The sequence below is a fragment of the Loxodonta africana genome, chromosome 8, assembly GCF_030014295.1.
Source record: "Loxodonta africana isolate mLoxAfr1 chromosome 8, mLoxAfr1.hap2, whole genome shotgun sequence".
In the NCBI taxonomy this organism is placed as follows: domain Eukaryota; kingdom Metazoa; phylum Chordata; class Mammalia; order Proboscidea; family Elephantidae; genus Loxodonta; species Loxodonta africana.
Genome location: NC_087349.1, coordinates 87,651,935 through 87,672,691, shown reverse-complemented (window position 1 = coordinate 87,672,691; position 20,757 = coordinate 87,651,935). Strand labels below are relative to the sequence as shown.

General features: G+C 36.7%; 1 protein-coding gene across 1 annotated transcript in view; it reads left to right on the top strand.

Moving 5' to 3' along the window:
• Positions 1-1,847: 1,847 nt before the first annotated feature.
• Positions 1,848-20,757, top strand: part of SKAP2 (src kinase associated phosphoprotein 2) — a 178,461-nt gene continuing 159,551 nt past the window's right edge. The window contains exons 1-4 of the mRNA XM_003407064.4: positions 1,848-2,078; positions 11,667-11,772; positions 12,404-12,429; positions 20,648-20,755. Of these exons, the coding sequence (XP_003407112.1) occupies positions 2,012-2,078; positions 11,667-11,772; positions 12,404-12,429; positions 20,648-20,755 (307 nt within the window). The 5' untranslated portion in view covers positions 1,848-2,011. The remainder of the gene's footprint in view (positions 2,079-11,666; positions 11,773-12,403; positions 12,430-20,647; positions 20,756-20,757) is intronic.

The following is a 20,757-nucleotide window of genomic DNA, read 5'->3' as shown; positions in this document are numbered from 1 at the left end:
TGGACCACCAACATTTGTTAGCAGTGGAGTGCTTAACCATTGTGCCACCAGAGCTCCTTAAAGTTTAAGGACCATTAATCTAGCAAGGGTTGTAGAGTAGAGGAATAACCAATTTACATTGAAATAGGAGCCACAATACAGTGTTCAAGATACAATACTAGCATCTAGGAAACAGCCACTATCTTTGCCAAACCCGTTGCCCTCAAGTCGATTCCAACTCATAGCGACCCTATAGGAAAGAGTAGAACTGCCCCATAGGGTCTCCAAAGAGCAGCTGGTGGATTCCAACTACCAGCCAAACACTGAACCACTGCGCCACCAGGGCCCCATCTTTACCAAGGGAAGTGTAACTATTCTAACTCTGTCCCTTGGCCACTTCTCCTGCCCAGAGAAAACCACTGTTCTGGTGTCTGGGCTACCCTATTCTTCTACAATCCTACACGTTTCTTTTTTTTTTCCAATCATAAATGGTAGCAAAATTTATATCCTATTCTACACACTGTTTTTCCACTTTACAATATATATCTTGAGAATTCTTCAATATCGCGAACTCTCATTTTTTTAAAAAAACACTTTTTAAAATTATGAACTATAGCATAAAAAAGTAAAGCACATAAAATACAAATGATATATCTGAGGAGCTGACTTTTATGTGGGATTTTAAAGAATGGCTGTCTTGCCAAGCCGAGATGGGGGCCAGGGGGATGCAATTCTAGTGATTACTGTTTCCAAGCATATTTTTATCAAAAGAAATACACAGTGGATACTCACTGCCCTGTAGGTCCTACCTGAAGACTTCCTCCAACAGCCTTTATTCTGCCTTCTTCAGTAGCTCTGTTGTCTTCATGCTCCCTGATGACAAGTATGGTTACAACCTAGGCTTTCAGTGATTTTAACTGAGCAGAGGCACTTGAATACACTGTTCACATAAATATACACATATGTCTACATAGTTTTTTTTCTTTTGTGTGTGGGTGTGTTTTTAAAGGCGGCAGAACGTATCTTTCTGGGTTTTAGAGAAAAGTTCTAAGACTTTACAGATAGAAGACGCTCAATAAGCTTTTGTTAACTAAATGGTCAGGATGGAGGGAATAGATTTTATAAATCATTCTACCAATCACCACCGGCAATGTTCTTTTTAATGTTTATAGATGGACAGTGCTGCCTGCGTCTATTTAGCCTTCTGGTATTTTTTTTTTTTTTTTCAAAAGGATGGTGTCTAGAACTCCCCACTCTTCGTTCGTGATGGGGGGAGTTCACTCACTCCAGGAATCTGAACCGGGTGGAAAAGTAATGTAAGAGCCAATCAGAGTGCTCTCCGGAGTAAGTCCAGACTGGCTTCTCAGGGAAGCCTGGCGGAAAATGGGACTGTAGCCTTCGTTAAATTGGACAAAGAAAGCCGTAATTATTTAGGGCGGTAGAAAACTCCTGTGGGTTACGAGGCGAGGGGGTTAACGGTAAGATTGACCGTCAGCCACAAGGTCTTTTAATTGGATGACTCCTAGGCGTTACGGATGTATTGTTTTTCGTGATCCTGGAGAAACTGCCAACAGTTGTGCTGGTACCAGTACCCAAAATGGCGGCAAGGGGCTTCACGGCGCCGGATCAGAGGACACAACCCTGTCGGCTCCTTTCCCCCCCACCTCCAACAGCTCCTCCCGCTCCCCTACGTAGTGGCGGGCTTGGCCTATCCAGAGGCTCCTTCCTCTAATTTTTGGACCTGGAAAACTGAGAGACACACATGCGCAATTGTGCCCGCAGGCCCTTCCATCCTACTCCCGCCCATCTCTCCGCCCCGATCTTCCGGGCGGGGCTGGGCCGAGAGTCCAGCTGCGGCTGGCTGAGGCTTCAGTGACTTCCTTGTTGTAAGCGCCGGCCCCACAGTGTCCGGACTCGTAGCCCCGCTGTGCTTACCGGGACTGCTAGCCCGAGTCTAGGTCGCAGCCGCAGCCCCACTCCATCGGTTCTCCTTTCAGCGCAGGTCCTTTCCGCAAGTCCCGCTCTCTCTAACATGCCCAACCCTAGCTGCACCTCCTCTCCCTACCCCCTCCCTGAGGAAATTAGGAACCTGTTGGCAGGTAATCAGCGGGAAAGGGGCGGGTATCGCTGCCGGGGCGGGGGCGGGGGCGAGGTCGAGGAGACGGCGAGTCGGTGGGGACAGAAGCTTTCAGAGTCCTTCGTCTTTTTCTCCGTGTTCCCTATGTCCCCACGCTCTCCTGGCCATTGGTGGCGGGCGGGGGAAGACGGGTGTTTGGTCTGAGGAAGGGAGTGGGTGTGTATGCTGAAATTTGGTGCGAGTATGGTGGAAAAGCCCTTCTTGATGGTCTACACTAATGGGATCAAGACAACTCTGTGTGCATCGTGAAGACACCGTGTGTGTGTGTGTGTGTGTGTGTGTGTGTGTGTGTGTGTGTGAGAGAGAGAGAGAGAGAGAGAGACTGACAGACAGACAGACAGACAGACAGACAGAGACAAAGGGGGAGGATGAGAATGTATGGGAATGAATGCATGTATGAGTGAATGTACGTATGAGATCTGGGAAGGGAGCTGAAGTCAAAGAATATATTCTTGGATGGCCTGCCAGAGGAGGAGGAGGGTGTAGAGATGCAAAGAGATGTCACAGCCACAGGTGTTAGGGGTTATGGGACAGAACAGTTCGCTTTCCTGAAACTCTCATTTTTCAACATTGAGTCCACCCATATTTAAGATTTTCGAAGAGGGCCTGATTCTCAAATGGCCACTTGTCTTCAGCCTCAGTAACATTAAAACAGACAAAAAGGAAGGATGTGTTAAAGACCTACTTCCTGTGTCACAGGATGAAAGTACTTCATTTTTGCACCCTCATCTTCCCCTTTTCAGTTTTAAATTACTGTTTACAGGAATTTATTTTAGGAGTTAAAGATGTGGTTCTTTAATGCCATTAATGGTCCATTACTATTTAATGTACTGGAGATGCAGGTGGTATTTTCACCAGGGATCAATGAAAACTTTGTAGTTCAGCACATGGTAGAAAATACACCTTTTTAGGGTAGCACGAGTCTTATCTGTCCTGATGGTCTGGAATTCTTACTACTATTCACCTTATGTGTACATCAGAATGCTGGAAAAGGAATTTTATTTAGTTTGGTTGCCTCTAAAATATTTACCTTTCAATTATTGGTCAGGAATAACTGGATTAAAAGAGTTTCTCCTAGATGGCTCTGTGTTACAAGTTGCTTATATTAACTCTTAAAAAATGTCACAAAAATGTAACACTTAAAATGGTAAATTACTGTTTATAGCACCGTGAGACCAAATCTAATATGATGTTGTGCTATTTTGGCTGTTAGCATTGTAAATATGATAGAAAAATAAAGCTAATAGTATGTGAATGCAGACTTAATGTTTGTATGAACATGATACAGTATGATGAATGCATTTGTGGTGGGATAGTATTTCACTCAAAGAAGTGTTGGTTGTCATTAATGGGTACCACTAAGGGAAATAATGAAAGAACTGTAAAGACTGATTTAAAGCTGTTTTTCTTCCATTATATGAGAGTTTGACATGAGTACTGATTTTGTTTTACTGCAGTTGCTAAAATAGCTTATTTAGAATATTACTCTAATAACCAGATCATTGAAGTGTTTATCTGTAATTGCTGCAAAAGTTGATCTCCCTATTTTCAGGATACTCTAGCTCTGAATTTTTGAATTTAAGAAATAAAGTGCAGATCTCTGTGTGTATGTTTTTAAAGGTTGACAGTTCCCACAATAGTCCATTTGCTATTTGGATCCATAATCAGAGAATATAATATATAGGTATTATGAGACTCTCTCTAATCCCCATTGGTCTCTAATCCCCAAGTATTTCTTGTGGCTCTTACTTGGTAATTTAACTGAAAGCTCACAATTACATAATATGTAAATTTTCTGCCAATGTTAACTTCTTATATACTTTAGCCATGTTTCTCTTTAGTCAGATAATACACTAACATAATGTCTGAAATCAGCTTTTTGTTTTTTAATCAGTTTATAGACATTTTCAGTATTCCATATTATTAAAGCAAATCACTTGTTAATATTTTTTTTAGTAAAAACAAATATGAAAACATTAAAACTTTAGGGATTATAAATTTGGATTACTCTTTATTTTCAGAGGATATTTTCAAGAGGCACGGATGTGTGTTGGGGAATCTTTTTTTTTTTTTTGAAAGAAATGAAACAAGTGAACCGGTGTTTTTTATTTTTAACTTATTGTTCAAGGAAAGGTATGCTTGACTGTAATTAAAATGTTTTTTCAACTAAGGAAGGTTAAGAATGGGTGCTTTCAGCAATTATTTTCCATATTTCATTAAAAAATACTGTTGAGATTGTACATGATGATTTGCATACTTCAAGTACATTGGTTAGTATATTGGGTACATGGTTAGATTTAGAATTACTAGTCTATAGAGAAAGAGTTGGTATCAGTTTGAATTTTAGAGATGTTTCTTGTCTACCTAGTGTATTTTCTTTGAAACTAAAAGGAGGTATTGGTAGTGGTCATTGTAGTTAACAGTTGCGTGCTCTTAGAATTCATGACACTATGCTTAATTCCAAGGTAGAGAAGATAAGAAACTAAACAAACGTTTGGGAGTTTAAAATCCCTTACATTCAGAGAAAAGAATATGAAATCAAAGATAACGCCTATCAAAGTAATGTTGCTTGGACATTTCTCTTTGTGTCGCCTGTGCCTATATTCCAAGTCATTGTATGTCATGTGTGCTAAACATTTGACATTTCAACTGCTTGATAGGATTAAGTGCTCCCGTGTGTTCTCCTCATATTTATTATCTTTCTTTCTGTTTTAATTTTCTTTCTGATTATAGTAGTTTTAGGTTATCCTTTCAATATTTGTTCCGTCTTCCCTCTCCTTTCCTTTTTAAAAATATGCTATAGAAACGCAAAAACAATAACAAAACCCAAACCATAAAGATTACCATTTTTAACCCACCTTTAATGATACCCTTGAAGACGTGTCTCTGTGCAATCAGTATATTAAATCTTGAAGACTCACACACTTTATAAAACTGTGGAATTACTTGTTACACAAATAGAAAAGGGCCACAGTTTTTGGTTGATATTACTCTCAAAAGCAAATTTTGAACTGCCTTATGTACTACAGACAATCTTTGATTTTTTTTTTCCCCGACAATAGTGGAAGAAGAGGTTTGTTGTTGTGTGCCATCAAGTCAATTCTGACTCATAGCGACCCTATAGGACAGAGTAGAACTGCCCCATAGGGTTTCCTAGAGTGTAATTTCTACCAGAGCAGATGGCTATATCTTCACTCTTGTGCAGCCACTGGTGGGTTGCAACTGCAGAGCTTTGGGTTAGCAGTTGAGTGGTTAACCGTAACACCACCAGGGCTCCTTAGAACAGGTTTAGCCTGGATAAATAAAATAAAAGGATAATCCCAAAATTTGTCCGTTTAATCTCCCACAACCATCCAAATATTTTGACTAGGACTAACAGCAAGAATAATCTTGATTTATATGAGTTTTGAGTTTTTCCTCTAGGCAGCAAGGAAATGAGAGGAAGGAGATACTCACGCCCACCCCCACCCCCCATTCATTTGTTTAGATTACCCTGTGAATCCTGGGATGTTAGTGGTTTGTAATCAGATAAATATCTTTTAGGACAATAAATTTAAAAAAGAAAGTTGTACAATAGTATTTTTTTTAATTAAAAGAAGAAAATAGTGGTTATCAGTATTCTGAAAAGTCGAAACCAAAGCATAAGCAAACCAACAAGTAATAAACAAAGTGACTATATGGTTTCTGCAACCTGACCTTGAGATTTTGTTCACATGGCAGTCTTAATTAGAAATACTGCACTTTCCCCTATTGGGGATGTCCACAACATTTTTTTTTTCTTAACTTCACACATTATAGTAGATAATCCCTTTAGGAGCATTATGTAAAGAATGCAATTCAATTAAAGTAGAGGCAAAATTTCTTCAGTGCTGAGTATAGTATGTTTGATTTCCACCTTTCCGAAGTTGCACTTATAATTTGGTCAGCATTTTGGTTTTATTTTTCCTATGAAAATTATTCATGGCATATCTGTCTGGTGCCCCATAACTTCCTTCTGGGGCATTGGCTGTGTAGTAAAGGGAAGAGTGCCACCTACTGAGTCACCAGTACTCACCTACTTCTTTAGCACCTGGATTTTCCTATAGAGCAAGACTAAGCCTATCCCGTCTTGGAAGCAACAGCTAATGAGCATGAACTTGATACGGAGACGTTTGATCTCAAAGTGAAATCAGTCTATGACACCTTTAAGAGTTTCTCTTCCAGAAATAGGAAATCGGAATATGTGTTTATAAATCAAGGAACCAGAACTTTATAGAATTACTTGTATGGTGACATAGACGAGTTAAGATGGGATATTAGGAAGACTATCTGCCTGTTTATTATAAACATACAATATCCTACTTTTTCTTGGGAGAGGGTCTTTTGGCTTGCCTTCCCCGCCCCCATGGCTTTCTATTGAAAGTACTTTCATCTCAGCTTACTAAATGAGGCTCTTGGAATTATGCAGTTTTTATAGTTACTCAATCCAAATTATCATTGGGTTTTCTTTAAAAAAGGAACCTGAATATACTAAAAAAATGAGCAGTATATGAAAAATTTTCAAATGAGTTTCTCTCTACCATTATCAGCATTAAAGTACTGTTAGAAAGAGAAACAACAGAGTAGGAAAAGCCTCTGGTGATTTGAAACACAGTTCAGTTGTCTCTCATAAATTTAAAATTGTCATATATGGGTGATAAAAGTGGCACCGGCTAGTTTTTATATACTCATTATTCACTTAGTTTGTCTTTTTCAATTAAAGCCAAGTCTATCTTTTTTCATTCCACTGAGTTTACATTGCTTTTTCAATCACATTCTGAACATATTACAATAGATGCTGCCTAAAAGTGAGTCTAGTGTAAATCTCAAGCTAATGTGTTAGTCACTGTGGCATCTTTGAAAATGTATGGTAAAAGGATTTTGATTATTATAAGGTGCTATTTATCAAAGGCCATCTTTTAGGGGTTGAAGGATGCTCATCCTCATCTTTCAGTAGCACAGCTTTCTTTCAAAATAAGTCATTTAGCTTTCAAAGCCAATTCTGAAAATTTTCTCAGATCACTGGATTTTAAGACTCAGGTGTGTTTTACCCATTGTACTATGAACACTCTTGTTGCCTGTTCATGTCTCTTCTTCCTTGTGCAAAGCCCACAGTTTAGCATAACCTGTAAAAATGTTAGATAATCAAGGGAAAGACATTGATTAGAACAATCAATAACTTTTCAATTAGCCATTTTCCAACTCTGGGCATTTGGCTCCATTGATCTGCATGTGCCAGTTTAAATGATTTTTATGTTTCCGCCAGTAGGTGTTTGGTTAATTACCCCCCATGCCCCCCTTAACCAAGAAGAAAAACTTGTCTTTTTGTCCTGAAGCCGGCTTAAATTCTAAACTGAGAATCTTTACTGAATTAAATTTCATGACAGAATGTCTCAGTGAATACAAAGTGAAATTGGACCCAATTCATAAAGTAGAGATGCGGAGTTAAGTAGTAGAGCCATTTGGGGTGCTATGTGATTGGCTTTAGTTATTTTATTGATGTGGGTCAGAGCAAATGGTGGTGGATTCAGTCCAATTCTTGTCTCCTTCCCGTATACAATTCAAGCCGTCACTGAGGCATTGTATGTGTGTTGCCGGGGGTAGTGGGTAGGTTGGGGGACTGGGCGGGAAGATGCCGGGTGTTACCTTTGTGACTTGTTTACAACCTCCAGGCTGGAAGTCATATTCTAGGAGATTTAGTGATGGGGGATGGTGGGGGAAAGTGGTGAAACCTCGGCTGTTTTTTCAGAGTGAGAACCTGCGCTAAGTACTCAGCTTTAAGAAGCCCACAGTTTTATCATTTGAAAGAATTTTAAGATTGTTCTGACTTTGTGTGGTTCTGCCTTTTCACTGTGTGGTCCTTATGGGAGTTTGTAGAAAGCAGTTATCTTTTTTGTGTGTTAAATACCTGTCCCAACCACTCGGGATTCTAGGGGAAGATGGGTGGTAGTTTTTCTAGGTGGTTTGCATGTGTGTACACACAGAAGTTAAACTGGAGTGCATTCGGTGTGTGTTAAATGTTTGTCTTCTAGGGATTACGATGGCTATTGAGGGCTTTCTAACAAACTACTTGCTTAAGGATTGTTGAGCTAGGACGCCATCTTTTAATTTTGGTTTCAGACTCAACATTTATCTACAGAGCAGCTGTAAATCTGATCCTTTCAGCAGCCATCTTTTGTAAATTGATCAGATCAATTGTAAATCTCATCCCCAGGATTGGGAGGTAAGGTTTCTTTTGAGATAATGTTAAGGTGTACCAGGAGCAAAAAATCACCATCGTATTTACATTCTCCGGGAGACAACTATTCTCTACTTGATGGCTTTGGGTGCAGATGGAGACGGGCAGAATTCTTGGGGTAAATGCAGGCGGCACCGACCTGCCATCCACTGGGCTGCGGTGGGCGGGGTGGGGGCTTAGACCTGGTGCTTTGGGGCGCCCTCTTTGAGCTGCTTCCCCCACCCTGGTCGATGCACTCCCCCCTTTTTCCTGCGGGTATGCCTGCGTGAGTCTGCCAGTAGAACCCCTCCCTGTGAGGTAGGGAAATTGCAACTCCGCAAGCCAGGAGGCGAATGAGGAAGGCTAACTTTGTCTTGTAATCAAATTATGGATGTTCACCAGATTACAGGCAGTCAGGAGTCAGGGAAATCTACATATTAACAGAGGGACACGACCCCTACAGAACGGTAGAAGAGGGCTACTGCGCTTGCTAGTTTACCGTTTGCAGGGCTATTCAGGGCACAATAAAAAGCTCCAAATCTCTTTTCCAATAAGCCAGAGAGCGCTGGATTTGCCCGAGACTTTTATTGCTCACTTTTGAAATATTACTCTGGCTCTGAGCTACAAAGCCGCAGCCCCAGCCCCATTTGTCTGGCGAGGGCGCTGCCCGCACCCCGGCGCTCCCTGCTCCCAACCCAGCCGACAGGAACCCTGGGGCTCAGCACTCCGACTGTCGCGGAGGGCAGACCGAGCATCTGGGAGGAAATCCCGAGTAACTCCTCCTCGCTCCTTCGGGCCGTCTGACTTCGCGCTGGGAAAACTGCTCCTTCCGAAGGGACCCGGCCAAGGCCGCTGGCACGTCCAGGGGGTCTCCTGGGCCTGGGAAAGGCTGGTTTGAAATTAAATGGGAAAGTGGGGTGGAGGTTTAAGAAACAACCTAGATTTCAAAAGCTTAAAAAAGGAAGCTAACTCTGGTCAACCAACAAACTAAGATTATTACAGGAATCGCTTCTAAAGTTCTTCCTCTTTTTTAAGGAAAGCAGTACCTACGCTGGCCTCTTTACGCCTCCTTTGAGAAATAATTGCCCCCCTCCCCCCCAAAAAATCTATGTTTATTAAATCCTTTTATTGACTTTAAATCTTTTTCTGGGATAAGCTTAGGAACATGTTCATTAAAAAAAAAAAAATTCTCTAAAAAATCTTTTCCTCTGCCCAATCTTTGAATCTCCACGCCCTTCAAAAAAACCGATTCTTCCTGCAGTCCCCCTTTCTTTCAACAAATACTTTGTCACAACATAGCATGGCTTACTATTTTAAAAATAATTTAGTGGGGAAGGGAGTTAGGAAACGTTATATGGAACATTGCAGTTTTTTTTTTTTTTAAATATGTTCTGGGTTTTTATAGAACTAAAATGACCATATAAAGAAATAACTCTTGGGTTGTAATTCGTTCTCTTATTACTTCCGGACATACAAAATAGATCCTGTTTGTTTAAACTTGGATAGTATAATGGAAATGTAAAATAGGCAATTAAATACTCATGGAAGAGGGAATTAAAGACAAACATGAGTGAAAATAACATTAAGTAGACTATCCACCAGTCATTTTGCCAGTGATTCTTCCAAGTATTAAATCCATGCGGAAGACAGAATTAGGAATAGGGATGCTATTCCTTCCCTTACTCCACTCTCATTGTAGAGTTATTGTAAGGATCTCAGGGAAGCCGATGATATGTTCCTTTCAGCTGAAATCTCAAGGTCCAAAGGTTGCTTGTTCCTCTGGGTACAAAATTTGAAGAGTTTAGAGCAGATCGCTGCTTCATAAGTCTGGTTATTTTAGACTCACTTTAGAAGTCTGTGTCTGATACTGGTACTGGGTTATGTCTCTGTGTCCCCTCTTCAAAATATGGACGACTCAGGGAAAGAGAAGCTGTGACACTTGCTTTCATTTCTTTTTCATACTTATGTTAATGAATTTCAAACCAGAAAGCTGTTTTAAAAAAGAATCACAGGATTAAATTTTGATCCTTTGTCATATTGACTTAGTAAAAATCTTTACTTGTTTTTTACAAATGTACAGAATAGCAGTTTAATCCACTTTTGCTTCACTGGATCAAGGTACTTCTAATTGTAATCGGGAATTTAAAATTGATTACATTCTATCCCAAATACTAGGTTTTAGATTGTTAGTAGAAAGTACAGTTGAGAGACTATTTATTGTACTGTTTTGAATTTCTTACATGTAATATCATTGTGTATTTTGATACCATCTTTTTATCAGTGTGAGTTAGGAGACAAAGTAGTTAAATTAGAAGAAAGAAAAACAAACACATCTCTTCAATGTGAAATATGGATGTTATAGTTATATTAGCTATCTCAAAGTGAGCTTTGAAATTCCAAAAACAAAATTAAAGTTACACGGTATCTGGTATCTTATGAACAAAAAGAATGAAGCTATTATAAAAAATCAAACCAGCAAAGATTTATTGGAATTTGATTCTAGAGAGCACTAGACAGCAGAATAATTGAGAAGGTTACTAGCTTTTTTAAAGGGAGCCTATGTGGAAATGTTATATGTGGCCATAGAAATCTTATCTCTTGGCTACTATATTTTTAAATAGTGGAAGAATCGATTTCCACCACTTCTTTTATTTGGTATTTCCAGGTGATAATACCAAGACAGGAAGCAAGAGCTCACAAAATCACGTGGCTGGTTATCTTTTTTTATTTGAAGGTGGCCAGAGTGGGTGGGGCAGGTAGGGAGGAGGAGATTTGGGAATGTTGGCTAGAAAAAAGGGATTTTTTTTTTCTTTAAAGCATTAACAATTGTGTGCACCTGAAAATGGATTACACAGGGAAAAACAAGCCCTTGCCAGAGACGTTAGCCTATATTGATAGAATGTTGTGAATGACCTGCTCACACAGGAACTTATAGAATACTACGAAATGATACTAACACATGTGTAAAAGCTCGGTGCTTGCTTTTATGTGAGAGAATATGTTTTATGGGAAACCATAGTTTATTAAAACTTGTATGCTTCTTCCTGGTTTAACGATGCCAGACATCCAAATAGCATTTGCTGTGCTAAGCATAAGTAGAGCATACAAATTTTATTATTAGCTAAGTGGTGAACAGATTTGTCCAATTTAGTATTTGAAACATACTTTAACTGTTATGCTTTGGATTGATAAATAACTATAACAAATTGTACAGATATTAACACTTACGGGTAGAAACAATCATTGTCCTATTTGTCTTCACAAAAAAGATTCTTTCCTATAATTTGTATTCTGTTTCTTATATTTCACGTTTAGATATTGAAACATTTGTAGCAGACATACTGAGAGGGGAAAATTTATCCAAGAAAGCAAAGGAAAAGAGAGAATCCCTTATTAAGAAGATAAAAGATGTAAAGTCTACGTAAGTCTCTTGGCTTTTATTACTAATTTCTTACTTGGAAGCAACTTTGTAATTAACATTTTAATAAGGGATTGATTATCATGGAGTTAAATTTTTTATGTTCTAATATAATTGGTATTAAGTATTTTTAGAGGGCAAAATTCCTACGGTCATAGTTTAAAAAATTGACATGTTTATTATAATACCCTTTTTTGTGAACGTTCTCGATTATCTATTTCTCTAAGCATTCTAGTAAAATCCAACTGTTTCTTTTGATTATATGAGGGTATGTTTGGTTTAAATTATATGTCATAGAAGAGATTGAAGGTTTTAATATAAATATAGAAAATACTTCAATGAAAAATAAAATCATTTGAATTGTTAGTACTTTAAGGGAATAACAGTAACATAAATTATAGGTATTAAAGCTGTTTCCTGATTTTACAATTATGAAGTAGTTCTTTAAAAATACTTTTATTGTAAATTCATAAACTTTTTGGAATTGCCGTTTCAGGATAGGAAATAGTTTTGTCTCTAAATGTATATTTAAAATATATATTTAAAAATAGATTTGAATTTTTGCCACTGATTGGGCCTTGTTTTGATTTTGTCAACCCTCATTTTAAAATAGTGTTCTTGCTTTATTTTGCAGTTATCTTCAGGAATTTCAGGACAAAGGTAAATTTTCAAGTTTGTAAGACTTGAAATTTTTTTATCCTCTGTGGAGATTTTCAATAGTATAATCTAACAGATACCAAAATTTGATAATTGGGATCAAAATTTAAGTTTCTGTGTTGTTTACTTAGACCTTCAAGATGAGAGTGCTAGCTCCCCCTGCTGAGAAAAAAAGAAGGGTATCTAGAATCTACTCTGTACAACCTTTTGGTGCAGAAATCTTATGTGCTTAACAGTCCTAGCTTTTTGTTTCTTAGAGTACATTGTTGCAGAAATTTGATAAGAGAGATAAGTGCCTACAGTTACACATGGAATAATTTGGTGAAGCAGAAGTGAGAGACTAGCCTAACACCATTTAACACTGCAGAGATTACTTATAGTAATGGTGCAAGCAGGAGAGCCTGTGGCTGGGTGTTCATAGGCAGTGCTTCTAAAGAATAATTGTTTTAAAAACAATACACATATTTGTTTGAAAACATGAATAAAATATTTCTCAAATGTTAGTTTTTATTTTCCATGTGGTACTTTTGGTATGAATAAGTGTGCGCCGTAAGAGTTTTCAGTGAAGAGAATTCAGTTTGTTTTTCTTGAAATATGTGAAAGTGCTGGTCACTTGAGTGTCTTCCCTCAGATTTGAGAGACAGTTGCTTAGCGTACTGAAAACCAGGTCAGGAAAGGGGTAAGAAGTTCCTACCACTTCAGGTCTTCAGCTCTGTAAGGGAAACTGGGCTGGCCTTACTTCCATAATGCTAATTCGTAGGTCATGACCTGAATCCTGTGGATGCTGGTATGAGGGTCACAGCATGAGATCAGTTAACCTTCTTGGAGTTGGGTTCTGGGTTTAGGGGAAAAACATAATATGGCGTCTTCTAACTGGGTTTAGCAGATAACCACAGAGCAATTCATATCTGTACCAACTGATAAGTGGGAGGGTAATGACAGTTTCAGTAAACCAAGCACTTAACCAGACAAACCTAAAATCAAAGAGTTAAAAGGAAACCACAGTTTTTTGTACTTTAAATCATCAAGATCACTGTGTGCTGTATGTTTTTTTTTTTTCCCCATTCAAAATTCTGACAGGATTAAATAAAGAGAAGGACAGGAAATTCCTCCTCCTCCCTGCAAATACCCACTTTTTTGTACTCTACAATGAGAATGAATCCTAAGCTGTGGCTTTAATCACATGCATTTTGCTCAGTCAAATATAGAAATAATGAATTAATGCATTTTAATTGTAATAACTTTTATACAGTGCTTTCTTTGTAGGGGAATATTGGATATAAAATTCTGCCTCTCTCCTTAAAAGGCTTATTTTGTTCCAGTAATTATTTATTGAATTCTCGATATGACTTAATTATTTGTACATTAAAAAAATTTGAACTAAGGACGCATGGTAATATGAAGTCATCATATAATTGCATGTGGTTCAGTAATAGGGGAGGTTTTTCCCTTTGGTATTCTGTTTTAAGACTTGTTCAGGTGTGTAGCTATTAAAATTACATTACTAAGATATATTCTTTGTCTCCAAAGAGAATGGAAATTTTTGTATAGTATGTGATCAGAAATTGATAAATGAGCTTAGCATAGAAGTTCAGCTAACACAGAATTCAGTGATTCCCCATAGTCAGTTTCCTCTGAATAAGTCATTGGTAGTTCAATATTGGTGTATTTAGTTAACTAATCACCAAATGTCTGCTCAAAAGTAAGCCTGTGGATGAGAGGCTGCGTGATTTTATGCCCTTCTACTCTCAAACTATATTTAGGTTTATTCTAAAAAGACGATTCCTATAGTTTGTTAGGAATAGTAAAGGGAAATTAATACAGATTTAATAGCTGCAAAGCAATTATTCAAGGTACATTCTACAAAAAAAAAAAAAGGAATTTATTAATTATCTGGATCTCTACATTGAGTAAATTCAGTTCCAAGTATGTTTTGATAGTGCTGCTTTTCTTTTTTTTCTTACATTTTCCCCTGAGGGTTTTGGATCTTCTTCATCTGAGGTAATCTAGGCAGAATTTCTTTTGGCTGTTTTTATGTTCTTTCTCTTTCTTTCTTACTCACTCAGGTCAATATGGGGTCACAAAGAAGTGAAAAGAGGCTGTTTTCCTCCTTTTTACCTTTATACCCTTATTTGTTTCACATAATTTTTTTTTAGGTGATAGTTAAGTATTAATATCATTGTTGGGAGAAAAGAGAACCAGGTAGAGGATTCTTAAATGAAAGGAATTCATTCAGATTTATTCATTTCTAACAAGTCAATTCTTAGTTTTTCTAATGTACATGGAGGTCTACTCTCCTTCATCACTTCCCTCCAACTTCCCTCCCCTTTCTTACACTCTAGATACCTTCCTCCCTCCTTGCTCCATCTTGAGATTTAATAACATAGGACTCACAGTTTCTATTTCAATTCTTAAAATTAATTGAATTAGTACAGTTATTGAAACACTGAACCGCATAGGTCTTAGAAGATTTTTTTTGTGTGTGTGTTTCCATTTTTTTGGTGAGAATAGTTTGTACTGGTAGACAATCATTTTATTACACTGACTTCTAGATATTGAGGCTTGTCCATTAAGTTAATTTTCCATTTGCTATTCATATTCATTTTCATAGAAAATTACTGATTTGAAACTTCCCTTTTTAGTGCCTTGATTTATTAAGGTTCTCATTTTATCTCTTATATACTCAAGTGTAGTTCCCCATTGAAGAGGTCTGACAAATTGGGACTTTTGAATAATTTTCAGTTGGTTTCCCAAATTCCTTAGTTTTGCTTATACTTAGGAAATATTTGAATCTAAGCAGCTAGAATCCATCTTGCTTAATCTAGTCCCTGTTATTCATTTGAAAATTTCCTATATTATCTAGAGTAGAGCTTCTTCTTTCTTACATCCTACAAGTATTGTATGTGACAGAGTATCTAATCCCAGTTTCCTTTCTTTGTTGCAATGTAGCCTAGTATTGTAAAGCGTACTCCTGAATGTAGATCATGCACTGGAATTATGCTGATTGTTTTAGAATTTGTCAACTATCTCATAATAAAGTCATATATTTTTAAATGTGATTTAAAATAATAATTTTTTTACAATGGAAATATATTACTGTTTGTAGTAAAGGCTGTTATTGACTGAGTATATACTAGAATGTTCTAGTAAAAAAAGTTTTACTTATAGTTGCATCTTGACCCTATGTTTGTCTCATTTTGCTCTAGTGATGACATAGTATGATTATTTTCTATATAGAATAATTTATTTAAATAAGATAATATGAAAATACATGTACATGACACATAGATGCTCAACAAATATTATATTAATATATATTCTCAGATTCAACTTCATTTGTCAAGAAGATTTAAATAAATTTTAATTCATAAATTCAGTTTTTAAATAATATTTAGGAAATAATTCTTAAAAGAAGGGTACACATACTTAACAAATATTTCAAGAGAATATTTTTTCAAGTTTATAAAATATACAGCTTTAGAAAGTATGGATAAATTTCTTTTGATTTATTTACATGCCATAGCTAAAAAGTTCTCATTTTCTCCTTTAAAAACACTTTTCCTCAAATTCTAAAAAAAGGTTTAATGGATTTCGTCCTAAAGATGCTATTGAGATTGTTAAATATACATAGATTTACTTAGAAAGCAATTTCCGTTCACTTTATTTGTACTATTTCTTATTTATTAATGGCCTCATTTTTTAAATAGCAAAATTATTAGGTAAGAAGGAACCCATTTTAGTGTGTCCTCAAAGAGTCCTTAAGAAGAGGAGAAAAGTCAGAAGGTTGCACGTTGCACGTTGCACGGTGTTCCCTTCTAACATAGTATGTTTTCTTTTGAAAGCTAGCTCTGCTATGAAATCTGTGCAAATAACTTGCAAACCCCTCCCACCCACTGGTCTTATACAAATGTAATAATCAGGTTGGCGGTTATGGGCCCTATACTAGTTGAATTAGTCCTTGAAAAATAAGGATTTATTTTAGGCTTTGTCTCAGTTTGGTGTGAGTTGTTTTTACTGTTTGCACACTATAAATGAGCTCTCGTATCGTAGAAGTTATGAGGCGAATCCTCTTATTTATGGTGACCTAAAACCTTCAAGGTTTTAAGACTTAAACTATATATTCTCTTAATAAATGACAAACTGAATGTTTAATTCTGTGTATTTAGGTGTGTATTACTGCTTGAGAAATTAGTCTGGTTAAGTGAATGAGAATTAGAAATTAGTTTTTATTGAAGTAATTTTTCTCCTAAGTTTGTCTTTCATGTGTATTATTTAGTTTAATGTTTGCCTAATTGTATTTAAAGTAGGACTGTGTTAGACAAAACAAGCAGTAAACTGGTTACATCACCTTCAGTGGTGGTAGAGAGCACGTCTGCTTAGTTTGGTTTTGGGCCGCCCGTATATGTAGGCATTCAGTAAAATATTCATTGATGATGACCCATATAAAACAGAATGGGTAATAGTGATTTGAACCCTACTATTATAAATTTTATTATAAATTTTAAAATAGTTTTCGTAGAAATATGCTGCAGTGGTACGATTAAACCTTGATTTTGCTGTGGTATAAGTTGCCACTGAAATTATAGGAAGGGAAGTCTTGGATCATTGTCTCTTAGACTGCTAACTTTGTATCGTTAATTAAACTTTTGAAAGTTGTGGGATAAATCAAATGCTTTTCTAGGGAAACAAGAAACAGTATTAATGAGCAACAACCCCATAATTATCCTTGTGAGTACATTACAGGGACACATTCATGTCTTTTCTTTACGCAATAACTTTTACAAAGCAGTATTTTTAAACTGATCATTAATTTTATGACCACAGAAATGAGATGCAGAATTTATGCTGTTGTCATTGGCACAGGCTCAAGGCACTGCTGACATTATGTGTGACTGTAATAGAATGACTGCCGACTAATGACTCTGTAGACATTTCATTTGAGCATGCTTTTCTTTTAGAAGTCTGATGAGGCTATAATGCTTTCAATTATGTCTGTAAATTGTATTGGATACGTTTACCTGATGCCCATTGTTGATTTGGAGTTCAGTTTTCTATTACATAAACACAAGTTAAACATTTCTCTCTTAATTTATAGAAGTCTTTGCAGGTATAGCTGCAAATACTCAGCCCCTGGAGAGGAGAAATGCTTTTGTACTACTCAACAGCGACCCCTGTGTTCAATTAAAGCTCCGTATAAGACAGGAGTTTTTTCCTTTTTATTGGGCTGAAAAAAAAATTTAGGGAGGACGAAAAGGGTTGGAACATCATTGGAAGAACAGTAAGATGAAGATATTGAAAAAAAATGTGTCCTTTCAACTTACGCAGGTTAAAAAGCAAGTAGCCCGTAGAGATATTACAGAGATTCCTTACTTTCCAAGTTAATCCACGGCAAGCTAGAAAACAAAAGGAAGAAATGAGGCCTATAGCACTTCTTAATTTATTTTATCTTAGATAAATACAAATATCACACCAATTTAGAAAAAAAACAATACTCGTAATTAGCTGCAGTTCTTAGAAGGGGTAAGTTGAACACAATTTCACTTGAATACATAAACCAAAAAGGGTTTTAGGAAAACAGCAACCACAGAGGTCTTTAGCATGTTAGTGACCAATTTGTGTAGAATAAATATTCTTAACTCATATTAAATATTATTGAATTTATAGCTTTAGTAGTGATATTTTAAAGATATATACTATATGTAGATAGGTGTGTATGTATGTATATATATATTTGGATATATACACACATACGTGCACATTGTATATGCACACACACACATATACATATGCATGTATATATACATAGTAAACCGGAAATCAAACCCATTGCCGCCAAATCAGTTCCGACTCATAGCGACCCCATAGGACAGAGTAGAACTGCCCCATAGGGTTTCCAAAGCTGTAAATCTTTAGGGAAGCAGGCTGCCACATCTTTCTCCTGCAGAGCAGCTGGTGGGTTTGAAATGCCAACCTTTTGGTTAGCAGCTGAGCGCTTAACCACTGTGCCACCAGGGCTCCTTATATATATAATAGATATTATAAAAGGACAATAATCTGCTTCTGATTCTCAAAACTTTTTACATTGAATCTTTTTTTCTGTTTATCTCCTTGTAGAGTTTTATAGGCCTAAACCTGAGCATCTGATTTTTGTTTTCTCAAGGCTCTTTACATAAATTCATAGGATTTACCAGTGTTTTTATATTCATAGTAGTGTCATCTGCTAAGTACTAAGTTTTGGTGGTGTATTTAAAGTATGCTACTGCCCGTTTTTTCGCAGCAAGATTTATTTTATAGCACATAATGTGAAGTGTCCTTAGAATATATATACTATAAAAATTCTTGCTTTGTTAGGAATATAAGGATCCTCTAGTAACTAAGAGCAGTTGAGAATTTTGTGACTCCAACTACTATATATCCCATGAGCTGTCATTCCGTGCTCAAACGTATTTTAACTGGCACTTTATGAGATTCTTTCTTCCCTCATATTCTAAATTAGAGCATTCTTCATTTCATAAGAGAAATAGTGTAAGGGATCACTGAATGTCCTGATAAGTATTTTGAACATCTTGAAGGAAAGAAACTAAGAATGAAGAATGAGTAATATTTATATATGTTTCTTGGAATTTTAACCAGGGAAGAAACATCACCACGTACGGTGCACTTAGTGGTGGAATCACTAAAGACACCAAGGCAGTCATTTCTACCGTTCACTTTTGTCTTGATGGAAGATATCCCTATTTGTACTTTCAGGACCATGATGATAAATGCTGGTGAAATAGAAAAATCATAAGAAAATAGGGATAAACGCTGGTTCTCTTATTTTGACAGTGTTGCTTGAAAGAGGCTATTTCCTCTACCAAAAATACGGTAAAAAAAAATATGTTAACACCCATCATATGGGTGTCAGAGGATACACATATCCTTTTGGAGGGACTACTAGCTTTAATCTGGACCCGCCCAGGAACTGTGGTCCTAAAGTAACACTATAAGTACCCAGGGTACCTATGGAAACCCTGGTGGCATAGTGGTTGAGAGCTACGTCTGCTGACCGAAAGGTCGGCAGTTGAAATCCATCAGGCGCTCCTTGGAAACCCTATGGGACAGTTCTACTTTGTCCTATAGGGTTGCTAGGAGCTAGAATCGACTGCGGTATGAGAGGAATTTCCACTATGCTTTGGAGGTAATCCCTCAGGTGGCTGGTTTTCTCTTGAATTGTTAACAGGTAGATACTTGAATTACACATACATTTTTCTTTGTTGTTGAATTGGGGTGAAAAAACAAGGGCTTACATATAGAAGGGCTAGCAAATATCTGATTCACTCTTTTAAAAAAGTATTTATTTTAACTGAATATAGGGTGGGGGAGGGGGAGAATAGAAACCAAAACCACAAGATCCTATTTGGGGGATAAAATGACTTAAAAAAAAAACAAAAAAAACAAAAACCAAAAAAACTCAGGATTTGAAAATCAAGTAGAAAGCTGGCCAGAGCATTAAGAAAATGGTGACATATCACTGAATAAAAATGGGAGGTGTCTAGTTTGTAAATCAATTTGTTTGAGTTTAAAAGGTTCATATGAGTTTAAAGCAGCTTCTTCCCTTTTAAAGAATTCCTACTCTCTACAATGCAGGTATTTATAATCTTCTCTTGTATAATCCTGTGATTTTAGATGAAAATAAAAGATGATTGCATAACTTGAAATCACCAAATCTTCTCATAATTTCGTACATTATTGAGTAGATAATTGGTATTATTTGAGTTATTTTTCCTTATTGAGTAGATAAATGGTATTATTTGAGTTATTTTTCCTGCTTTTTTTTTTAAATTGCCATTTTCTTGTTTGTTTTGGATACATAATATGTTTTACCCTGCTTCTACTTTTTGTAATCTTCTTTGTGGAGACTGTCATAATTTTGGGACCTTATCCTCTTGTATGAAAAATAAGCAGTCATATAAACCAAAACCAAACCCCAGTGCCGTCGAGTCAATTCCGACTCATAGCGACCCTACAGGCATAGAATTACCTTCAAAAAACTCCTACTACATCTAAATTGCGTTGGATCTAAAATAAAATAGGACCTGTTTTTGCCCTTGGTTCAAAAAGTTTTCCTTGTTCTTCCATGTCAGTGACTGAATTTAGTAATAAAATTTACCTCTTCTGACAAAGTAACATTTTTTTCGATGGCTAAATGATAATAGACATTTTTCTGATCCTTTTATAGGTGACGCAGAAGATGGGGAAGAATATGATGACCCTTTTCCTGGGCCCCCAGACACGATCTCAGTAGCCTCAGAACGATTTGATAAAGATGATGATGCCACCTCTGATGGT